General features: G+C 53.7%; 1 protein-coding gene across 7 annotated transcripts in view; it reads left to right on the plus strand.

Moving 5' to 3' along the window:
- The window catches only part of TTC7A (tetratricopeptide repeat domain 7A), a 116,592-nt gene that overhangs the window by 25,922 nt on the left and 67,525 nt on the right, over positions 1–23,145 (plus strand). For all 7 annotated transcript variants that reach the window (XM_047745512.1, XM_047745513.1, XM_047745515.1 and 4 more), the window contains 5 exons: positions 5,352–5,482; positions 8,143–8,258; positions 19,926–20,004; positions 20,999–21,156; positions 21,725–21,788. In XM_047745512.1, coding sequence (XP_047601468.1) covers positions 5,352–5,482; positions 8,143–8,258; positions 19,926–20,004; positions 20,999–21,156; positions 21,725–21,788 — 548 coding nt within the window. The remainder of the gene's footprint in view (positions 1–5,351; positions 5,483–8,142; positions 8,259–19,925; positions 20,005–20,998; positions 21,157–21,724; positions 21,789–23,145) is intronic.

A 23,145-nucleotide genomic window follows, 5' to 3' on the forward strand; every position in this document is an offset into this window, starting at 1 on the left:
ATTGGATTCTTGGGATGTTTCTGCCTTTAGCCTGTTGTGACTAATGCTGCCGTAAACATGGGTTTACAAATACCTCTTTGAGACACTCCTTTCAGTTCTTTTGGATCTAAACCCAGAAGCAGAATTGCTGGGTTCATAAGGTAATTCTGTTTGTAATTTTTTTGAGGAACTGTCACTGTTTGCCACAGCGGCTGTACCATTTTGCATTCTCACAATGGCCCGCTTCTGAGTATGATTTATAAGGGTTCTTCTCTACCTGGCATGAGGCTTCCTCCCTGAGGACTGAAGCAATCACTTGCATTTCTTCCTCTCCCTCCCCGCAACCCAGGTACCTAACTCTGGGTTTAGCCTTCTGTGGGTGCCTTGTGCCATTGGACCAACTGGATAGGAGGGAGGGAGGGGTCCGCCCAACTGGAAAGTTCCATTGCAGAGGAAATGTTGTGCTCTCCACTTCTGCATCTAGGGCCCAGGGCTCCAAGGGCGGAGCTTCTTGGAAATACGCCCATCTGTGATGTGATGAGTCATCTTAGCCTGAAGAGGCGGGACCGCCTGGGTGTTGAGCCCAGGGCTAAACCAGATCAGCTTGCCTCCAAACCAAGAGTCCCGGACTTAAGGACTTGACTTAACGTAAAAGCAAGCACTCTTCTTGAAAAGGGCCCTCCCTTGGCTTGTAGAGCTGTTTTCACAGAAAGGCCTCTTTGCCAGTGGGACTTGAGAGGCAGCGCGCTGAGATTCCTGGCAGCTCCTGGCTTCCTGCCACTCACAGGGCTGTGTGACAACCACCAGGGTCCTTTGGGGGCTCGGCTCAGAAACGGCACGTCTAGTCTGGGATCTAGTGTTGTGGTTTGGCCACCTGTGTAGAAGGCTCAGGGGGCAGAGGGTGAAGGGACCAACCAAAGGCCTGGAGTCCCCTTGTGGGTTTCCCATCAGATGTTTGTGGATAGGAAAATGGACCTTCTTGGAAGTCAAAAAGCAAATGTAAGGTCAAGAAGCTCCTTTTTATGGGCAGAACTGGATGATTAGGCTGTGACCCTCATTAGGAAAAGCCATTGCCAGCTCCAGGGAGCTGTTTGTATATTGGAGATCATTTCACAGGGGGCCACCTTAGTGACCATAGCTCTTGTAGTTCAGTCTTTTAGTTCTCTGCTCTCACAACTGCTTCCTTTGGAGAAGGCATCCTATCCATTATTTTTGATAAATTTTCAGCAAGGTACGCCTATCTTAGGTATATCATTTGGTGAGTTGGACAGGTGTAATTACCCAGGTAACCAGTACCCCAGTAAAGACAAAGAACATTGCCATCACCCCAGAAGTTTCCCACAGGCCCTTTTCCAGTTGGTTCTCTCTCTACCCCCAGCCTCAGTTCCCCCAGCAATGATGGGTGATTGGTTGGTTTCTATTATTACAGATTATAATTTTGCCCTTTTTTGAACATGCATGGACTTTTTCGATATTTGGTGTCTTCTGTGCAACCTAATTTCTTGGAGATTGATCCATGTTGTATGTATATCAAGAATTTGTCCTTTAGTTTATATCTGAGTGGTGTTCTCTTGTATACATACGCCATAGTTTATGAATTCAGCAAAAACCATTTTCTTTTTTTTTTTTTAAAGATTTTATTTATTTATTTGATAGAGAGAAATCACAAGTAAGCAGAGAGGCAGGCAGAGAGAGAGGAGGAAGCAGGCTCCCCGCTGAGCAGCAAGCCCGATGTGGGGCTCGAACCCAGGACCTGGGATCATGACCCGAGCCGAAGGCAGCGGCTCAACCCACTGAGCCACCCTGGCGCCCCCAAAAACCATTTTCTAAGTGGAGCAGGAGAAAGCCCGTGGGCTCTCTCCTCCACATAAGTGAACCGGTGCCTTCACCCACTCACCAGTCACCAGGCCCTGCTCTCACTGGGTGCCAAGAGCAATCACAAATGGGCAGAGAGGAATGGTTCCAGGGTGGTAAAAAGGCATACTCAAAGGAGAAGCAGGGCCAACGTGCTGCTGGTTCCGAGGTTAGGAGGTGTAAAAAGGCTTCAGAGAGGAGAGGTTTCGCAGCGAGTGTTCCAGGAAGATGGGACTGAGAATTTCCAGAGAAGCATGGCGGAGAGGCCCCTGCTGGGCGTGGAGGGAACAAATGAAGTGATGGCTGGTGATGCCTGTTAGGAAGATGTCCCTTAGTTCAGCACTTTGCAGTTGCCAGCCCGCTGGAGGCAGCCTGGCCGGCCAGGCGGCTGGCATCCTCCTTCCCAGGTCTGTACCCAGCTGTGGGGAAGCGGGGAGCCCAGCCAGCAGCGTGTCTCCCTGGGAAGCCACAGAATGACCGTGTTGAAACAGATCCACCGTAGGGCTTCTGAAACGTCTGCATCCTCCTGCTGTATGCGTTGGTCTCCCAAGCCAGGCCTCTGAACAGTTGGTGTATCCCACCTTCCTGCAGGGTGGACAGGCCCTGCAGCTGGGGAGCGGGGCAGGGCCAACACCAGCCGTGAGCCATGGTGCCTGCCTTCTGCCTTCTCTCTGCGTCTCCTCCAGGACTCCCACTTTTCCCTCTGCCACATTTAGCACTCGTTAGCGAGGTCCTCCTGGTTGTGAGTCATTTGGCAGGGAGACATGGTGACACTCAGTGACCCTGGTCACTGAGTCTTTGTGTTGAGCAAGGGCCTTCACCTTCTGTGCCTGCCTTCGCCCGAGCCGAGTCACCCCAACCTTTGGATCCATTCACGCCACAGTCTGGCAGAGGGCAACGTCACTAAATCCATATGAGTTGGGATCTTGCCAAGAAAAATGAGAATTCCTTACCTTGTATTTGCTGCTGGGTACTTTGTACTTTGTCTGGCAGGGTCAGGCTTATCCGGTATTCTGCCAGCCGGCCAGTGCTTGCTGAATGCCCACTGTGCACCAGTTGGTGGAAAGATGAGTGTGAGATGGTTGTGCCTTGAAAAGCATGCAGTCTGGGTGCACATGCGAAGAAATAAGCATAAGAAATGGTGGGACAGGAGTGTGTCAGGCGAAGACCGGGGCCCCAGGAGGGAATGGTTGGTCATACCAGGGTATATTAGGAGGGGCAGAAGGTAAGTAGTAATTTGGGGTGGACTTGGAGGGTTAGGTGCAGGGGTGGGGGATGCATTCCAGGCAGGAGGAACCTTGAACAAGGTCAGCAGTCAGAAACAGGAGGTTGGGTGTGTCTGCGGCGGCTGTGGTGTCATAGCTCGGGCTGCTCTAACGGAATGCAGACTAGGAGGCTCATACACAACACAGGTTTATTTCTTACAGCTCTGGAGGCTGGAATTCTGAGATCAGGGCACCAGTGTGCTTGGGTTATGGGGAGGACCCTCTTTCGGGTTGCAGGCCGCTGACTTCTTGCTGTCATCACATGGCGGAAGGGGTGAGGCCGCTCTCTGGGGTCTTTTTAATAAGGCTACAAATCCCTTTCATCACATCCCACAGACAGACCCCTGCCTCTCATACCCATGACCTTGGACACTAAATTTTCCACATAGGGACTGGGGGCCGGGGCACAAACATTCAGCCTGTAGCACATGGTGAGTGCCAAGGATGGCCCAGTGACAGGGATGGAATCCTGGTGGGGCTGGTGTGGAGCAACAGGAGTCTGGACATCACCCTGTAGCACTGGGGACCCTGAAGGTTGACGTGGTGGAGTTCTGGAAGCATCGCCCTGGGAGCAGGGCGCAGGATGCATTAAAACAAGACTGGAGGCAGGGAGGCTGCTGTGGCCGTCCACTCGGGAGGTAAAGCCTGAAATGAGGGAGGCAGAGAAGGGGAAGGGAAGTGTTGAGGGCACCGTCATCAGTTGGCTGTTGGGGCGTGGGGCGGGAGAGAGCCGGGGTTCTATCCCTACAGCCCCTCCAGTGGGTTCCTCCTGAGTACTATTCCTCCTGTTGTATGTGAGTACTGCGGGGAACGCGAAGGTGAGAGAGCAGGCTTCTGCCCGTGAGGAAGCAGCAGTCCAGGATAGCACTCTCTAGTCAGGGCTGTGCGTGAGTCACATGTGACGGAAACACAGCTGAGACTGACTTGACCCAAAACGGGGTGGGGTGTTAAGGGCTTGAGTGCTGGGACGTTTCAGTGGGTAGAGCCTGGAACAGGTACTCAGGCCATGTCGTTAGGGTTCTGCCCTCTTCAGTCTGGTCTCATCTTGACTCTAGATTTTTTTTTTCCATTACTATGAACTTATTCAGTCTTTTCCTGGCCTTAAAAGAATCCAAAACAGATGCAAATATAGTTGTTTTCCTTTATGGTGCTCTCTGCTAATGAGCATAATAGTGCCTTCTTGGCTTTTGACCCTTTCTTTGGTGCGTTTTGTTCTTGTTTGGGGGGAGTGTTCTGTTTTTTTGTTTTTGTTTTTGCTTTAGAGCAATGATTTTACTTTATTTTATTTTAAAAAATTAATTGTGGTAAAAAACAATAAATAACAAAACTTTGTAAGCATGTGCCAGTGTACGGCTCAGTCACATGAACTGTATTCACGTTATGTAGTCTTATTTTAAGGCAGGTTTTCCCTAACATTCACAGGCTGACCTCCTCCCAGCTTCCCAGCCCCAGTGGAAAGAATATACTTCTGGGGCCCCGTGCTCATCCGTAGCCAGTCCCTGTGGCCCGGTGATGGCTCTGCCTGGGAGCTGGAGTGGGGTCCTTGCACTCAGACGCTGCAGGAGGGTCCCTCATGGGGAAGGCAAGGTGTTGGGGCCGGAGAATGGAATTGGGTTCCTGGAGGGCAAACGCAGCAGCTGTCCGCTTCCCGCAGGCCAATCCACGCGTGGATAACTTGGGCGAGGTCGAAACTGGTTCTGTGGAAGGGTGCCCACAGTGCCACTGTGCAGCACGGCCCGGCTCCAGCCTCTGTCATGTGCAGATACTAGGGACCACAGTGGTGGTGCAGAAAGGCTCATGATTTGCTTTCAGGGGGCAGGGGAGCGGGGGCAGCGCAGGGAGAAGAGCTGGGTGTCAGCGCCCGCAGTGCAGCATAGAGATGCTGAGTGCGGGGCAGTGGGTGTCTCTGTTCAGTGCCTTGGGAGGAGGGTCAGGAGTGGTTCCTGCAGGAGCCGGTCTGGAAGGGTAGGCAGCAGCTGCACATGGGGGTGCCACGGTGTGGTTCCCTGTGCCGGGTTTGGGGGTGCCCGCTGACAGCCCGCAACTTGACCCCAGCCACTGCCAGTACCACTGCTTTAGCCTCCTCCTTCCCTGCTGTGGACCTTGCCCCCCACTGGCTGCTCCTGAGTCTGGGTTTCCAGGGGTGAGCTCACTCTCGGGCCCGTGGACACGGCCCGTGGGCAGGGCCTGGGGTGGGGGGGCGGGTGGGGGGTCCGGGCAGGGCAGGTCTGAGGTGCCGTCCTCCTCCCACAGGCCTCTCCCTGGAACGCCTGCCCAACTCCATTGCTTCCCGCCACCGCCTGACCGAGAGGGAAGAGGAGGTGATCACCTGCTTCGAGAGGGCCTCCTGGATTGCTCAGGTGTTCCTGCAGGAGTTGGAGAAGGTGAGCTGGGACCACGGTGTTCTGCTCCCGGCTGCCTCCATGGAGTGCCTGTCACAGCAGGCCCCCATTAAGCCCGTGGGTGGCCCTTGTGCGCCTTGGAGAAAGACACCTTCTCCCACTCTGGTGCCCCTCCGCCTCAGTGGTTGGAAAGCTCATCACAGTAGACCTATTCCATCGCCTCCGGGAAATAGATTGACTAAACGAGCCTGCACCAAGGGGGCCCAGAGCCTCCTTGGTGAGCTTGACTCGGACGCCAAATTGTGACAGCCTATCTGCACCTGTTAAACTTACATAACCCTCACCACAGCTCTGTGAAGTAGGTATTGTGTTTATCCCCATCTAGTAGATGAAGGGTTTTTTTTTTTTTTTAAGATTTTTAATTTATCTGACAGAGAGACAGAGATAGCAAGAAAGAGCACAGGCAGAGAGCAGAGGGAGAAGCAGGCTTCCCGTTGAGCAAGGAACCCGATGCGGGACTCGATCCCAGGACCCTGGGATCATGACCTGAGCCAAAGGCAGACGCTTAACCGATGGAGTCCCCTGGGCGTCCCAAGTGGATGAGGTTTAGAGAGATGAAACCATTTGCTCACCACAGTACAGGTGCGGTGGCCTGGTCCTTGCAATCAGGCGTCCTTCCCTGCCCTCAGGTGGCCAGGAAGCTCCCTGCTCCATCCCCTCGGGGAGGGGAGGCCTTGCAGCCCATGGTTGTTGGAGCCTTTCAGAGACCAGCAGAAGCCAGTCAGTGGGGGTCTGGGAGTTGTCAGCCTCCCCTTGTCCCCACTCCCCCTTGTGGGAGGCCAGTACGAACTGTTTGTGGGAGCACTTGTGGTGTGAGCAGTATGCTGTGATGTGACCCTGGTTCTTCCCTTCTGGGAAGCTCTTTGTTTAACGGGAGGAGGATAGACAGCTCTGTTTCACAAAAATACTGCAAATGGTCCCCGAGTTCCTGCTTTTGTGTTGGGCGGTCCACACTCATTCTTGAATTCAGCCCTCACACCCTCTGGCTGGGAGGGGCCCTGTTGTTCCTGTTTCCCCCAGTGAGAAAGTCAGACTTGGGGAAGGGTTCAGCAGCTTCCCGGAGTTCAGATAGTTGCTAAGGGGCTTTGGCAGGACTGGAACCCTGGGAATGTGGCTCTGATCTCTTGTCGGGGAAAATTCGGGGGTGGTGCCCAGGCATTCTGTTCAGTAGATGGTTAATAGGGGCTAGAAGGCAGGCTAGTGGGGCCCAGGGTTGGTGTCCTGAAGGAGGAGGTGCTCAGGAGCTGAGAGGCAGAGCCCAGAGACATTTGAGCTTCACCTGCTTTGGCATGTCAGAATGTCAACCCAGCACCTATCTTGTGACAGGCCCTTGTGGAGGAGTCATCCTTGGGCCAGGCTGAATTCCCCCACAGCGGGCTTTCTCAGCCCCAGCATTCTCGACATGGGGACCAGACCAGTCTTTGCCATATGGGGCTGCCCAGGGTGTTATAAAATGTTTGGCAGCATCCCCGGCCTCTACAGATGACAATAGCCAAAACGGTCTCCGTTTTGGAGACCAAAAATGTCTCCAGATATGCCAAGTGTCCCTGGAGGGTAAAGTCACACCCCTGTTGAGTGTCACTACCGAAGCATCCCTCTGCTGGGTTGGATTTTAGGAGGAAGGGAGAAGTGACTGGGGTACGCGGGGAGCACTCAAGCGGCATTCCCTGGGAGAAGTCGGCTGGGAGGCTTGGCGTGCTTGAGTTGACCTCTGCCAAGGTCACATGGATGCCGGCTAGACAGCAGCGTTTTAGGAGCCCTTCCCACTGGAATTGCATATGGTTTGGAGAAAGCGTCCGTGGAATTCAGTCGGGAGTTGCGATGATGGGCTGTGATGGTGTGCAGGGCTGAAATCAGGGCCCTGTGGCAGTGGGCAAACAAATGGGCCTTGGGAGCTACTTATCTCGGGTTGGGGGACGGCAGGCCGTGAACCCTGTACATTCTCAGAAATGCTGTGTGTCCCTCCTAACACCCAGCTCCAAGCTCCAAGGAACTAAAGAAGCTCTCTTAAAGGTAAGGTGGATGGCTCATTGACTTGTTTCTTGGATCAGGGAAGGAAGGTAACAAGGGGCAGGCAGGCCTATCTCTATGGGACTGGATGACCCTCTTAGAGCTGAGGCTTGAGGACTATTCAGTTAATAACGCAACTGCTGCTCAGGTTTTCCTGGAACCTGGGGTGTTTGCCGTTGGGCTCTTCTGACATTCCATGGCTACATGGTAGGGTCAGCGCCTGGTGTATGGTAGGCCTTCAGGGTTTGTTGAATGAGTAAACCAAGAAGTCATAGAAATAGCCTGAGCCTGTAAGTGGCCAGACTGAAGTTCGAGGTCTAGGTGTGCACTGGCTTTGTGACCTCAGCCACATTCTGAGCCTCAGTTTCCACATCTATGAAATGCAGAGAAAACCAGCTTTGCAGGGCTGTTGTGGGCATCAGCATTTGGATGAGAAGAGCATGTTTCAGACGTATATTAAACGAAGGCCAGTTAGGTTGGGTTTGGTCTGAGAATGGCACAGTGCATGCCTCTGAGGTGTCTAGGGACGTGGTCTGGTGATGGGGCCGCTGTATCCGCCAGGGCTGACTTTCATCCCAGCCCATCTGACGGAGAACTCTGAGACAGTGGCTCTCTCTGTGTTCCCTTCCCAGATCACAAATAACACCACGTCACGGCATCTGAAAGGCTCTCACCCAGTCGACTATGAGCTCACCTACTTCCTGGAAGCCGCCCTCCAGAGCGCTTATGTGACAAACCTGAAGAAGGGGTAGGTCGCTGGCAGCTGAACGGGACCTGGACGTTTCTCTCGGGGCCGGGATGCTTCTGACACTCATCATGTTACATCTGGCCTCTCTGATCTGGGTGTGTGTGGTGTGTGCTCTCTCCAGAGGATTAGTGGGGGCTGGGGTGTTCCCGTCTTGTCAGGCTGAGGTAGGCAGATGTACACACCTGGGGAGGGGGACAGTCCTGCCCCAGCTGGACCCCTGGCCTGGAGGAGGCCTGTACGCCCCTTCTATGTCTCCATTCTCCCCTCACTGTTAGACAAGGGGATACTGCTTGATTCCTTATCTTCTGAGTGGTAAGAACAGGATGGAAGGATCCCCACCAGGACAGGCTGTCACCCAGCTCCCAGGTGAGAATACCTCCCAGAGCTCCGGATCCATCTCAGCTGCTTGGAAAGTCGGAGGCATTGCTACCATTTATTTGTAGTATTGTTCGTGGTAGGCCACAGCTGGGTAAGCTGCTGGCCCAGGCTTGGACACCTTTTGTGTTTGTCATTTCAGTGTTTCTAGCGTCAGGCCAGGGAGGCAGTGGTGTCCCTGTTTGGGACACGTGGACCAGGAGGCCCAGAGAGCCCAGGCGGCTTGTCCTCTGAGGATGGGGCTGGTCCAGAGCCCTGGGCTCCTCAGCCCACTCTGTGGCTGGGAAGGTGCAGGACCGGAGGACATGCCGGGGACCCCGGGAAGCATGCTGCCCCTGTTCCACTTCCACCGTCTGTGCTCTTCTTTCCTATTTTGGTTGCTAAGCCTCACAGTGGTCTGGTGGGCTGGTGTCTGTTTTTGCTCCCCAAGCAGCTGCTGCTTGGCTCCTTTCCCCTAGCTGCAGGCAGCCCCTGCCCCTGCCCCCGGTCCACCCCCGCCCCTGCCCTGGTGGTGGGGGGCACCCTTGGGTCTGCAGGTGCTGCTCTCGGGGGTGAGGGGAGATGTGACGAGATGCTCCCTCGGTAGAACCTTTGCAGCATTGTCTGCCGCTGCCCGTGTTTGCCAGTAAAGTTTTATTGGCACACAGCCACAGTGCCGTTGACATGCTGTGTCTCACCCAGAGTGGAGTGGATAGCAGATCCTGAAATGCGGACTCCCCGGCCCTTTACAGAAACGTGTGCTGAGTGATGCCTGCTGTGTGTTTAAGAGGCCGTCCCTCCCAAGGCCTCCTGTAGGCGTGAAGGGTAGAGGTGCTCCTCTGTGTGGTACCCCCTAGGAGTCGATCTTTGAAATCCCGTGTGCCCTTCAGTCTGGTGTTTAACAAATATTCATCGTGTGATCCGTGCTGAGTCTGTGGGAGGCCCTTGCTGGCACTTCGCCTCGTGCGTATTTGGTTCTGGCAGCCCTCTGGTAGGGGCTGTTGCCTCCCGTTCTGCGGGGCGGCATGGGGCGGGGTGGGGGGGTTGGGGGAGGAGAGGCACAGAGAATGTAAGTGGCCTGTCCTGGGCAGAGCCAGGATTATGCATGCAGGACCCCGCCTGCGCTCCTGCCTGTGAGGCTGCTCTGCCCGCAGCAGGAAAGGGGGGGGGGTAATGTTCCCCTGCTCCTGCCGTGGGGGGCTCTGCCTCCTGTGCTCCTGCCTCCTGTGCCTTTGCTCCAAGTGTGCTCTGGGCTTGGTAGGTGTGGCCTCTGCTTCCAGTTTGAAGCAGGGTGCCCTGGCATCTGGAGGTCACCAAGGCTGGCCCCGGGACCTTGAGACCACCCAGCAACCCTGGGAGGGTTCCTCTTCTACCCCTGGCTCCGCTTCCTCGAGCAGGAGGCTTCTGTTTGTCCTATATCCGGGGCGGGCATGAGGGTCCAAGGAGAGGCAGGAATGAACAGCACCTTGAGTACTGCGCTTAGACCGCAGGGGGTGTTGCTGTGAACCCCCTCTCCCCTGCAGTTCCCTCAGGGCTGCCCGTTCCCCTTCCCCAAACCACACTTGCTGCAGGTGTTTCAAGGTTAAGGTGACCGTCAAGGACAGCCGGCCAGGGGGGTGGATAGGGGAAGGAGGGCAGTTATCAAGCACCCGCTGTGTGCATGTGCTTAGAGGGGACAGTGTCCTGTGAAGGGAGTCTGGTAACCCCAGGTCACTCGAGAGGGGACAGAGCCTCAACAAGGTACAGTAACTTGCCCTGCCTCACCCACTGGGATCCAGTTTTGGTTCTGAGTAGCCTCGAAACCCTTGGAGTTTCCAGTGGGGTGGGATGGGGGTGTGTGGGGGGAAGGACAGGGCCCTGGTGGTGGTTGGACTGATGGTGGCTACGCTGACTCAGGGCTCTCTCCACTCCTCTGGGACCCTGAGTCACCATTCACAGTGGGTGGCTCCTCTTCCCGAAGCTGGTCCCACCCCTCCCTAGTGGGCCTCTTCCTCCCTGTCTATGTTCTGCCCGCTCTGGCTGTGTGTGTGTGTGTGTGTGTGTGTGTGTGTGTGTGGTTCTGCCAGCGGCGGACAGAGATTTAACCAACCCTCACCCCTCTAGGAGAGCCCTAGTAGTTCCAGTTACTGTTCTGGTCTTGTTGCTCTGCTCACCACCCTGCTTCCTCCTTCCTTCTGAAGCACAGATTTTCATCCTGAAAGACAGGATGCTGACTCTTCTCCCCTCCCACCGGCCCCCTGTGCCTCCCAAGTAAAGAGCAATGGAAACTGAATCATTTCTTTCCAATCAAACAGCCCAAACATTTGAAAGCTTGAGCGCTGAGCAGCAGTCCCCAGGACATGTGGTCAACAACTCAGCCCCTTCGTCCGTTTCCTGTGCCCACGTCTAGCCCAGAGGTGGCCCGGGAATGTGAAAGATATTTTTAAAGCAGGGGTTGTGGCCCCTTGTGCCCGGCTGGACTTTAAATAATTTCTTTCCCCCTTTTCTCTTAACAGTAGCTAATGCTTGTTGAATACTTACTGCCTGCCAGGCAGAATCCCATGAAGAACTACTAATGTCCCCGCTTCCTGAAGAAAGGAGAGGGGGAATAACTTGCCCAGAGCCAGCAAGCCTGGAGTTGAGCGAGGTCTGTGCCCCCACAGTCCCGGGCCTTGCCTACCACCCGCCACAGTGGTGTGGGCTCCTGTAATTACTCATTATGGTCTTCAGGTCAGAGTTCTATCTTCCTAGATGAATCACCAGTTCCAATGGTTTTATATATATATTTGTTATTGTTAGGAAGTTAAAAAAAAGGGCACCTCAATCCAGGTTTCTCAGGTACTGACCTGTTCACATCGTGAGCCAGTTACCAGGACGTCGCAGGCTTTAGCAACATCCCTGGCCTCTGCCCACTAGATGCCAGGAGCTCTTCCTGCCCCAAGTGTGACAACCAAAAATGTGGCCGGACGTTGATAAATGTCTTGGGTGGTAGAGGGTGAAATCACCCCCAGCTGAGAACCACTGCCTTGGCCTGAGGTGTGAGAAGCAGAGGTTCAGGGCTACAGTGGGACTCCCATGACTGATTTTGTGTCTTCTCCTCTGGGGGAGCTCTGAAAAGCCTTTTAAGGGCTTCAGAGCCATTTCCTGTTGGTTAAATCCCCCCTACTTCACCTGGGGTTCTTAGGGTGTTTGGGAAGGTGGTAAAACCCTTGCCCACATAAAGAGAGGTCGTAGCCCAGTAAGGGGGAGGGACTAAGGAACAAATACCAGAGAACAGCCCAAGCTTTCATTTCACAGGTAGCCTCTGAGAACCCACCGTGCACCAGGCACCCCACCTGACTCATGGGGGTTGAAGCTGGGAACAAGACTAGCTCCCCTCCTTAGGGACCTTCCATCCCAGCATGGAGCAGACAGTCAAGCAGCCAGTTATAGCCATCAGACATTGCTGGATGCTAGGGAAGGAAGGGAGGCAGGAAGGTGGGGGTGCTGCTGGGATACGGTGGGCTCTTGGGGACCAGGAGCTTCTCAGTGTTAGAAGACTTCCCTTGGGGCCTGAGGAGCAAGGGGAGGCGGTGGGACCTGCTTCTGGGCAGAATCCCAGAGCTGGGGCCCATTTCCATGTGGGCCCTGGGTGGACTGGGGGTGCTCCACTCCTGAGGACAGATCGCCACAAGCAGTGCCTGCTCCCAGAGTCCAGCCTCGTCCTTCCATGTGAGGATATGACAGGATTTAGAGGGTTCAGTGTTCTCCACTGTACAGAACGGAAGTGCAGGCATTGCTTGACCTCCAAAGCTCTTTTATTCTGGGCTGTGGTTAAACCTGGTCCTAAGTATTTTAGACTTAGTAGGGTTTTTTGTTTGTTTGTTTGTTTTGTTTTATTTTGCTGTTGTTGTAAAGATTTTTATTTATTTATTTGACAGGCAGAGATCACAAGTAAGCAGAGAGGCAGGCAGAGAGAGAGGAGGAAGCAGGCTCCCTGCTGAGCAGAGAGCTTGATGTGGGGCTCAATCCCAGTACCCTGGGATCATAACCTGAGCTGAAGGCAGAGGTTTTAACCAACTAAGCCACCCAGGCGCTTCTGGACTTAGTAGGTTTGAGGGACACTCATTTTTCTCTAGAGGCCTTGCCCTATTGATCCATTGTTCATTCCTGTCACTTGCCCTGTAGCTGATGACAGGGTTCCTAACTGACCTGGAACTGAAAGTACGGGACCTGAAAGGACAGTTATGAATTGAGAGAGGCCCCTTCCAGAGGGCAGGGGTCTGAGACCCTCAGTTCAATTCCCCTCACTGCCACCAGAGGGCAGCCGTGGACTCTGATCGGAGCTGTGTTCCAGGTAGTTCCTCAGGCGCCAGCTGCCAGGAGAGGGCACCTTTCTAATGTGTTCAGGCGGCTGCAGACAATGGGGCGGGGCCCAGAGTCCGTGCTTTGGGAGAGGTTTGGTTCTCCTCTGCATGAAGCAGCTCCAGGGGTGAGGCATGAGGGAAGCCCAGGGCAGTGCAGTAGCAGGAAGGTCGACTGTCCCTGTCTGGGGCCCTGACCTCACTAGGACCCTAGCCTCTGGGCAGCTCCCCAAAACGCCAGCATAAGCCGCAGGCTTCTTCCCTCAGAGTGGGCAAGGGGCCATGCTCTTTGGCATGGTTTTCCCCCTTCCTTCTGCCTAGACCTGCAGAGCCTCTTCTTGGCTCTGGGCTGAGAGGGAGCCTGAGCCATGTGTATTGAACCAGGTGGGCTGGATGTTTCGTTCCCGTTAAAAAAAAAAATTTTTTTTTTTAAATTACTAAAGCAATATGTGCTCACTGTACCAAAACCAAACAATAGGAAGGGAGTGTGTGTGTGCTTTCTGAGGGAGTTTCCTGGGGCTTGGCAGAGTGTTCAGCCTTATAAAAACTCTCTCCCTCGCTGAGGGGTGTGGGTATGTGTGCGTGTGTGTGGGTGTGCAACTGCCACACGCTTCACCTTGCCAGCGAGATGCTTAGTTGCGAGGCAGTGAAAGCTGCCTGGACTGCACATGGCTGTGGGGGAGGGGCTTAGAAGGCCCCGCCTCCTTTGCGTCTGCCCCCACCCCACCCCGTGAGGGGTGTGTTCATCAGCTCCGATTTTGGATTTTGAGATTTTTGCCTTGCAGCAAACCCCCAATGTCTGCAGTGCTGGGGAGGGCAGGAGACAGACTGCACTAAGGGGGATTCAGGGGCCAGAATCCAACATGGAAGCCCCGGAGAGCCTCCTAGTGACCTGTGTCACTCTTTGGGGCACAGGGAGACCTCTGAGGCCCATTGGAGAGGACGCACTCTCCCAGGCTCTCTTAAAGCACAGCCTGTATTTATTGTTAGTACTCACTGCCCGTCCTGCGCCTCGCTGGGCAGGAAAGATCTCTTTGCCTGCATGTCCTTAGCCCTGCAAGGGAAGCGTTTTTCTGGCTTTTTCTGGGACTTGGGGCAAAGAGGAGAGCTTTAGTTTTTGAAACTGATGCTATGGGTGCGTGGCAGGAGTGAACAGCCTGATAAGTATTTGAACTTCACCTGACTTTGTCTCTTTATTCAACCCTCCTGCTATTGGGATCTGCCAACTGGCTGTCCTCTTCTGGGTCCCTGACCAGAAACCTCTCCTATGCCATTAGTGCCAGCCCTGAAATGGGGGCTTCTGGCTGGGGTTCCCTGCCCCAGTGACTCTTTAGATTCCATTCAACCGTAAACTTCACGCAGTTTCTTATTCTCTGTGTCAGATCAAACCAGACCAAAGAGCAAAACAAAACAATATTTGTTGAGGACCTACTGGATGCAAAACACTTTGCTAAGCTCTGAATAAATCAGGAGTGTGTCTGATTTAACAGACTGTGAGTTCCTTAAACCTGCGGGGCCACGAACGAGCTATTCATTTCCTCATTCTGTCTCTCTATTCATTCCACGAGTGTTCGTTGAATGTCTCTTGTCAACAGGGCTGATGACCAGCCAGACACTGGGTGCACAGTAGGTACTTTGGAAAGATGAGTCACTTAGCTGAATTTCAGGAGCCCTAGAGTTCACACAGCCAGGAAAGGAAAATTATAACCCTGCTGGGTCAAAAGACAAGCATTGTCTTTCTCGGGAATCTCTTTAGTTTAAAGGGAGAGAAGTCTGAAGCCTTGGTGCCTGTGGTAAGTCCGCCTCTCTCCTTGGATAAGCAATGGCCTGGAAAGGCCAGTGTCTACCAGGCTCTCATTTTCCCTTTGGAAAATGGGAGTTTATTTATTCCACAGTGATCTCTTGAGTGCCTCCTGTGTGCCAAGCATTGTGCTGGTCGCTGGGAGAACAAAGCCTGCCTTACCAGCCTCATTGGAAGCTGTGAAGACTGAGGAAGACAGACTACTTCAGAAAATCTGCCCACTGCCTGCTGCTGACAAGGGGGTTGCGAGGGGCTTGTCATCTCCTTGCGTCTCCCACCTGGAGGCTTCCCTTGATGATCCATCCCTGCCTGCACATCTCTGTCTTTCTGTTCCCGGCCAGCCAGGCTTGACTTGAGTTGGGGGATCGATGGCTTCCTGGCTTCTCCACATGCAGCCTCATTCTGGGCCAGGGTTGCTCTGAGGCCCTGTTTGGATATTGTTAAAAGTGGCAGCTCTGCTCTGAAAGGTCAGCATGAGAGACCAAAAACAAAGAGATCTTTCAAGCCGCCCTCTCACGGGGCTGGGCAGAGCCCCAGCTCTACCTGGCATTGGGAGCTTTCGCTCAGGCTGGTGGGAGAAACCCCGTCTGATTTCCCATTCCCTGGAGGCATAAACTGAGGCAAAGGGGTGTTCCCGACATCTCAGAAGAGGTCAGGGCCAGTGGGAACCCCAAATCTCTCCCCATACAGCCTTGGCCACCAGAGCCTCTCTGTTGGTTTTTCTCTTTATGGGCATTCCATAAAAATTGGGATTTACGGGGCGCCTGGGTGGCTCAGTGGGTTAAGCCGCTGCCTTCAGCTCAGGTCATGATCCCGGGTCCTGGGTTCGAGCCCCGCATCGGGCTTTCTGCTCAGCAGGGAGCCTGCTTCCTCCTCTCTCTCTGCCTGCCTCTCTGCTTACTTGTGATTTCTCTCTGTCAAATAAATAAATAAAATCTTTAAAAAAAAAAAAATTGGGATTTACCCGAAAGATGCCTGAGGGTGATTACTTGCTTTGCGAAAGGATTTCTGGGAGCTGATTTAGATGCCAGAATCCCTTACGGATTTGGAAATAGTAAAATTACACAACTTTTGGGACAGGGGATCTTGTGAAAATGCAGTTCTGAATCCTTCATTGTGTGTATGTGTGTGTATCGGGGGAGGCATAGTCCCTGGGCGTCTGCATTTCTCTGCACCTCATAGGCGATGTCAGTGCATGGTCTGGACGCCCTGTCCTCATGCTGATGATGTGGAGACTAAAGGCAGAGAGAGGACAGTCCTTGAGGTGGAGTGGGAGAAAGAGGCCGTAGTCCCTCTTGGCTCTGGGCTCCTGGTAGCAGCCTGAGCTGGGCTGCCAGGGAGGAAACTGGCAGGGAGCCCACAGAGTGGAAAATCACCCACAGGTCCCGGGAGCCATGGGCTGTCTCTGGGCCTTAAGGCTCTGGGGCAGTCCCAGGGCCCAGCCCCTTGGCCCAGTCTGTGGCCATTGGCCCAGCTGCCAGGACATCACTCTCTTGCAGACTTCCCAGAGCCAGCCATTTCTTCCCTTTTCTGGAAGCCCATGAAATCTGTCTTGTTGCTCTTTCCTGATGGCAGCTGGTGCTGGGCTGTCTCCTCAGCTGGCCTGACTTCTGGCCAGCTGTCCAACTCTCAGTTCTTTTCTTATTTATTTACTTATTTATTTATTGAGAGAGAGAGAGAGAGAAAGAGAGAGCATGAGAGAGGACAAGGTCAGAGGGAGAAGCACACTCCCCTCGGAGCCGGGAGCCTGATGCAGGACACGATCTCGGGACTCCGGGATCATGACCTGAGCTGGAGGCAGTCGCTCAGCCACCTGAGCCTCCCAGGTGCCCTCTGGGTTCCTTTCTAAGGCAGAGACCTCAGTGGGACTGGAGGGCCTCTGCTACAGGCTCCTCCTGCTTGGGCTCCTGGGGACTCCCAGTCTATCCCTGTGTGTGGTGTGTCTCCCAGGGAAGTCCTGTGTGTGTGTCCCCTGTGGGGGCGGGGCTTGTGGGAGGAGACAGGTGGACACAAGGCTGGGAGATCCCCTCAGGCCCCTCAGGTTCTCTGCCCTCTACTCATTCACTCCTGGACTTCCAGGCAAAATAATGTGGCAAACTAAAACACACTTTAAGAAGATCTTTAGGACCTAAAGTAAAAGGGGAAAGGAAAATACTACTATGTAGGGTGCCTGTCCCACATGCTCGGGTGTGTTTGGGCTGCACACACGTTTGCCTTCCTGACGGCACTATGAGCCAGTGAGGAATCCTCTTCCTGTGGGCAGGGAGACAAGGACTCCGAGTGGCTGCTACCCTTTCTCAGGATTGCAGATTTAAGATTTGGCTGAAAAGCTGGAGTTTCTGTGTCAGGGGGTCCCTTCTGGAAACTGGCTTCTTAGCACAGGAGTACTGGAAGACATGGAGCATCACCCATACTGGTGGTTTTCAAAAGTGAATGGCCACGGTAACCCCCTGAAAGCGTGATAGAACCCAAATTGCTGGGCTCACCCCAGAGCTTCTGATCCAGCAGGTCTGGAGTGGGGGGTGTCTCTGTATGTCAGAGTTAGCATTGTTATTAAGTTTCCAGGATGCCGATGCTGCTGGTCCAAGGACCACACTTGGAGAACCTGTGGTCTAATCTTTTGTGTCTCAAACTGTACCACTGGTGATACACGAGGTGGTTTTGAGTGATACAAAGACTGACCTTTTGTAAGTACTTCTGTATTTAATCTCTACTGGCAAAAAAAGAAAAAAACTCGCTCTTGATTAAGATACGTCTGTGAAAGTAAAAAAGACGTAAAGAAAAGTGTTGGCTAAGTAAGACCATTGGTGGTGTGCAGCTGGGGGCAGAACTTGTGACTATGGGGTGCAGATGACAAGTCTGGGAGACGCTGTCCACTCTGAAGGCCTGGTTTGTTGGAGGAGGACACTGTGTACAGCCCACGGAGGTGACCCCTTCCTTCCTCAGGCTACTTTGTGCCGCAGCACCCAAACTTGAATTGTCACCCAGGGCACTTGTGGTTCCCTGGCCTGTGAGCCCCTCCTGGTTCTTCCAAAGCTCTGGACAGACTGGGGAAGTCACTGTGACTCTGACTCTGTCCCTGGGGTCTTTGTCTCCATCCTCAGCCCTACGATGAGGGTCTGTATTTATAATGTTGGTAGTTGGCACATCTTTGCTTTCTTCTCTAAAACCAGAAGTTCCCAGAAGGCAGGGACTTGGTCTGCCTGTTTGTCCTTTCATGGCTCCAGACCCCAAAGCTCCCAGGAATCTCTTCTGTGCATGAAAGATGGAGGAGGGGCACCTGGAGCTTTCCTGGCTACCACCTTTGGCTTTTCACCTCTCTCTGATCTTCCATTTCTGAAATTCCTGACCTGGCGGCCTCTGCTCTCTGCTGTGGGCTGTGATCCAGGGAACTCCCAGAGCAAAGGAGAAGGGCAGGGCCCAAATATTTGCTGAGCACCTGTGTACCAGTAGCTGTGCTGGTGCTGAGCTTTGGGAGCAAGACAGGAGTCCTGTGAGGGCACAGCAAGACACTGTGCCCTCTGAGTGCACAGTGCACGACGGGTTAGCCCATAAGTGGAAAATGACCACACAAGGTCATGCTTTGAAAGAGGAATTAAGGGGCGCCTGGGTGGCTCAGTGGGTTAAGCCGCTGCCTTCGGCTCAGGTCATGATCTCGGAGTCCTGGGATCGAGCCCCGCATCGGGCTCTCTGCTCAGCAGGGAGCCTGCTTCCTCCTCTCTCTCTGCCTGCCTCTCTGCCTGCTTGTGATCTCTCTGTCAAATAAATAAATAAAATCTCTAAAAAAAAAAAAAAGAAAGAAAGAAAGAGGAATTAACGGTGCAAGAGGGATGCAGGCCAGAGGGGTGAGTGTGGGGAGTCTGGGAAGGCTGCAAGGAGGAAGTGTTATTGGAAAGGCTTTCTTTTTTTTTTTTTTTCTTTTTAAATATTTTATTTATTTATTTGACAGAGATCACAAGTAGGCAGAGAGGCAGACAGAGAGAGAGAGAGAGAGAGAGAGAGAGAGAGGGAAGCAGGCTCTTGGCTGAGCAGAGAGCCCGATGCGGGACTCGATTCCAGGACCCTGAGATCATGACCTGAGCCGAAGGCAGCGGCTTAACCCACTGAGCCACCCAGGCGCCCTGGAAAGGCTTTCTGAGGTTGAGTGCAGAAGGGCTGTTTAAGGCAGTAGGGAGAGTCTGTGCCAAGAGTTGACATAGGTGATATGGTGGGTTGTTCAAAAAGGACCTGAGTGGCAGGAGTCAAGATAGGTGAGAGGCGAGACGCAGACCCACCAGCCCTGTGATGCCAAGATGAAGGCCTAGGCTGGATTCTATGAGCCCTGGGGATGCTAACAAAGGGGCCAGCCTTGCCTGGGGCAGGGGGAGGGAGTGTGGAGGGCAGGTGATAATAGATGACATTTGCATATTGGGCATACAGACCCCTCCAGGGGCCGTGGAGCAGTTTTCAGACCGCAGACCATAACCCACTTGTGGGCCACAAGATCAGTTTAGTGGCTGCAACCAGCATTTAAAAAAAGAGGAACAGAGCAAGACGTCAAATTGGAAGTACCAGAGGGGACTGCACACAGTAGAGCTAAGTAGTAGGTCAAAAAACTTGCTTCCGTTTTATGTAAGGAAAATATGTGCGTGCTGTATTATAACTTAAAATGTATTTTTTATTCTGGGTCATACTTTAAAAAGCTTGCAAGTTATTTTAGGGCCCAGAGGGCTGGCAGGGGTTGGGGGGAGTCGAGACTGGCCCTTGTGGTTATCCAGGCCCCGGTGATGCAGGCTGGTCTAGGGCCCTGGTGATGGGCACTGAGAGGTATGGATGGACTCTAGCATTGACCAGGCGTACTGGGTGAAGATGGAGAATTTGAGGCTGATTCAAGTCAGAACGTCTGACACCAGCCAAGGTTTTAGGGCAAATGACGTCTTGTTTGAAATACTCAATCCTGGTCTCCTTCTGGTGGTCAACTGGAAGCCAGGGTTCTAGGGGGCTGTGGGGGAGAGGGATCCTTCCTGTGCTTTGATCAACAATGTCCTGGGCTTCTAGGATCCTGATGTTATAGCTCTGACCTTTCATTCTAGTTGAGTGTTCTCAAGTAAAACTCAAATGGGCGGGCTCCTGCTTGTGTCTGCAGGTTTGATGATGATGTCTGTGGGAACTAGGCTGGGAATGACCCTGATTTTGCTGTCTTTCCCTTAGGAACATTGTGAAAGGGATGAGAGAGCTCCGGGAGGTCCTACGCACCGTGGAGACAAAAGCAACTCAGAACTTCAAAGTGGTAACATGGCGAGGTCTTGGGGCTGGGTGCTGGCTGTGGCGGGCTTATATGGGGGCCACTTTCAGTGGGAAACTACCGAAGCACTAGCAGGCAGCCTCTGAATCAGGGATGACAGTATGTTACATGCTTCTCCTCTCCCTGTCTGTGCTCATGGCAGACATTGTTAATCGATCTCTGCATTCTCTCCCACCAACCCCAGGAAGCACCCTCAGCATCCTTATCACAGCACTGCACAGAGCCCCTAGCGTTAGATCAGAGTAAAAATCTGATGTCATCCCTCCCTAGCAGGGTGGTAGGCTAACTCTTACGGATTGTTTTCTTTTTGTTTTGTTTTGTTTTTAAAGATTTTATTTATTTATTGCACAGAGAGAGATCACAAGTAGGCAGAGAGGCAGGCAGAGAGAGAGAAAGGGAAGTAGGCTCCCCGCTGAGCAGAGAGCCTGACGGGCTCAATCCCAGGACCCTGGGATCGTGACCTGAGCTGAAGGCAGAGGCTTTAACCCACTGAGCCACCCAGGCGCCCCAAGGGATTGTTTATGAATTTACTAAATAATCTGGATTCCTTTTCCTGCCCCAATTCAGGCCTACCTTCTTAGGCTTTAATTCAGCCCAAATCAGAGCCACAGCTGTTTCTCATTCTAGAATTTGTGATTAAGGATCAAGAAGGTATCTGGTCCAGGGCGCTGCCTGTGCCAGTCGCTCGCTTCGTGCTCTGCGAGGGTGTGCTGAATACTCAGAGCTGTGCTGGGCTCTGTGGGGCCAGAGGAGGAGGAAATGAACCTTCCATCTAGGAGAGGACAGAAGATTAAGTTGAAGCCATCAAAGGCCAATAGAAGGGGCGGGGATGGGCTCAGTGCTGGAAACAGAACAGGGGCTCCTTGGCAGTGGAGTGGAGTGATGGGCCTCCGAAAGGGCAGCGCATTACAGGGCAGGCGGATTTGGCTGGGCGCTGGGTGCGGGGCATTCTGGGTCTGAGTTCCTCCCTTTCTTCCAGATGGCGGCCAAGCATTTGGCAGGGGTCCTGCTACATTCCTTGAGTGAGGAGTGCTACTGGAGCCCCCTGTCCCACCCGCTACCTGAGTTCATGAGCAAGGAGGAGAACTCCTTCATCACACAGGCCCTGCGGAAACCTCACCTCTATGAAGGAGACAAGTAAGCTTGCTGGACCATGCTGGTGTCATGCCACACTTGGGGCTCTGATGTCCCCTCTCTTTGCCCTGCACTTACCTCCAGCTGCCTTCCAGCTCACTCTCATGCAGGCTCTTCAGTAGCCACAGGAGCCAAATAGACCAGGGAAGACAGTCTCCAGGATGGGGGTTGGGAGGAACATCCTAGAAGGCATCCAAAGGTCAAATTATTTGGAGGTTGCCTGCCTTCCTACTCGTCTGCATATACCTTCTCTCTTAGTTGTTTAATAATTGACGAAGGGATCTGAACAGCTCTCCCTTGCTCCTTGCCCTGGCTGTGTCATGCAGCCCTGGGTGCTGGAAGGGGCATGTCTTGTCTTCCCCCAGAGCATCTGCAGTATTTCTGGCCCTGCCGGCCACTCTGGGGCTGGAGGAGGAGCTGCAGGTGGTATTTGGTGTCTGTGAATTATGCAGGAGGGGGTCACCTTACCAGGGCTGCTTCTGACTCCAGGGCAGAAGGGCCGTGTGACGGACCGGCCGTGCTGCTTGGAGTGGCTTGTGCTGCAGCTGGGGCTGCCATTTGTGTCTTTCAGCCTCTACTGCCCGAAGGATAATATAGAGGAAGCCCTCCTGCTGCTCCTCATCAGTGAGTCCATGGTAAGCTCCAAGCCCTTCCTTTTCTGCCCCGGTGGGGTAGGGCTGCGGGGGCTTGGGCATGGGCCACCAGGTCCTGGCCCAGCTCCCGGCCCAGCTCGGCCTCCCACGGACGTCCCTGAAGCAAGGTTCTTGTGTCTGCGCCCCCGCATGAGGGTGAGGCTCACTTCCTAGGTTTGGGTCTGGTGCACAAGCCTGTATTTGGGGGCCTGAGTTAGGAGTCCCCAACACCTCTTCTGGGATTACAAAGACAATTAGCAGCTCAGGGCTGCTGGGCACAGCGCTGTGCTGGTTCTGGGACTGATGTGAGGGATTGGAAGGAGCAGGTGCTTCCAGCTCTGCCACAGTTAGCTGATGGCCATGGGCAATTCTAACACCTCCGAGTTAAAACTCCCCTGTAAGTGTCTTCCCCTGCAAGATGGTGCACAGAGGTAGGTTTGCCTGTTCAAGGAATTCACTCGTTCACGCAGTGATTTATTATCATCTTTGTGCCAGGCTCTGTTCTAGAAGCCGGGAACGCAGCAGCAAACAAACGGAGAAAAAGTCTCTGCCCTCATGGCACTTACATTCAAGTGAGGCAGGTGGACAGGAAATTAATGGAGAACTATAATATCCAGGTGCAAGTATCAAGTGCTATGGAAAAATAAAGCAGAGGAGGGGTAACACGTGCCAGATGAAGCCTGCGTGAAGTGCTCTTTGGCTGTTTTCACCTGTTTCCCCCGCGGCAGGCGGGAAGATGAGCCAAACATGCACCCGTGTGCAGACAGGCGCAGCACGCACGCTTGCATGGGCCGTGGAGCCACAGTGAGGGAGAGAGGGGTGGTCCAGGGAGTGGTGAGAAAGATGGCCTGGACTGGTCTGGGGGAGCGGGGGTAGGGCTGTGCAGGAGCCGCAGGAGCCAGGGGTGGCAGTGTGCTGGGGAGGAGTCCCAGGCTGGGTCTCAGCCCTCTGACTGAGGGGCCCCTCGGAGCTTGGGAGCTGGGCAGCCCCCTAGGTTGAGAACTAACTTTGTTAAATTGGCACATCTGAGAGCAGTGTGTGGAAGTGGGAGTTTAAGAAACAAGCACCCACGAGCCGGGTTCCTGAAGAGATGGAACCGAATGTTCCCTTGAGTACCTGGACTATGAGTGCTTTGGTCAGTGGGTTTCCTCCACCTCCACGGGTCCATCAGCAGGTAGGCAGGAGGAGCTAGGACACCGGACTGGGGTGGGAAGAGCTATAGCCTTCCTCAGCTCGGCTGGGGTACTAAAAGTTTTGTGGGGTCATGCAGGTGAGGGGCTAAGTGGTTGCTCCAAGGAGAGGCATCTAACTGGTTAGCCTAAGGTGCGATAGAAATGCTAAGCACCAGATTTGATCTTCA

This window comes from Lutra lutra, chromosome 9 (assembly GCF_902655055.1).
Source record: "Lutra lutra chromosome 9, mLutLut1.2, whole genome shotgun sequence".
NCBI classification, from domain to species: domain Eukaryota; kingdom Metazoa; phylum Chordata; class Mammalia; order Carnivora; family Mustelidae; genus Lutra; species Lutra lutra.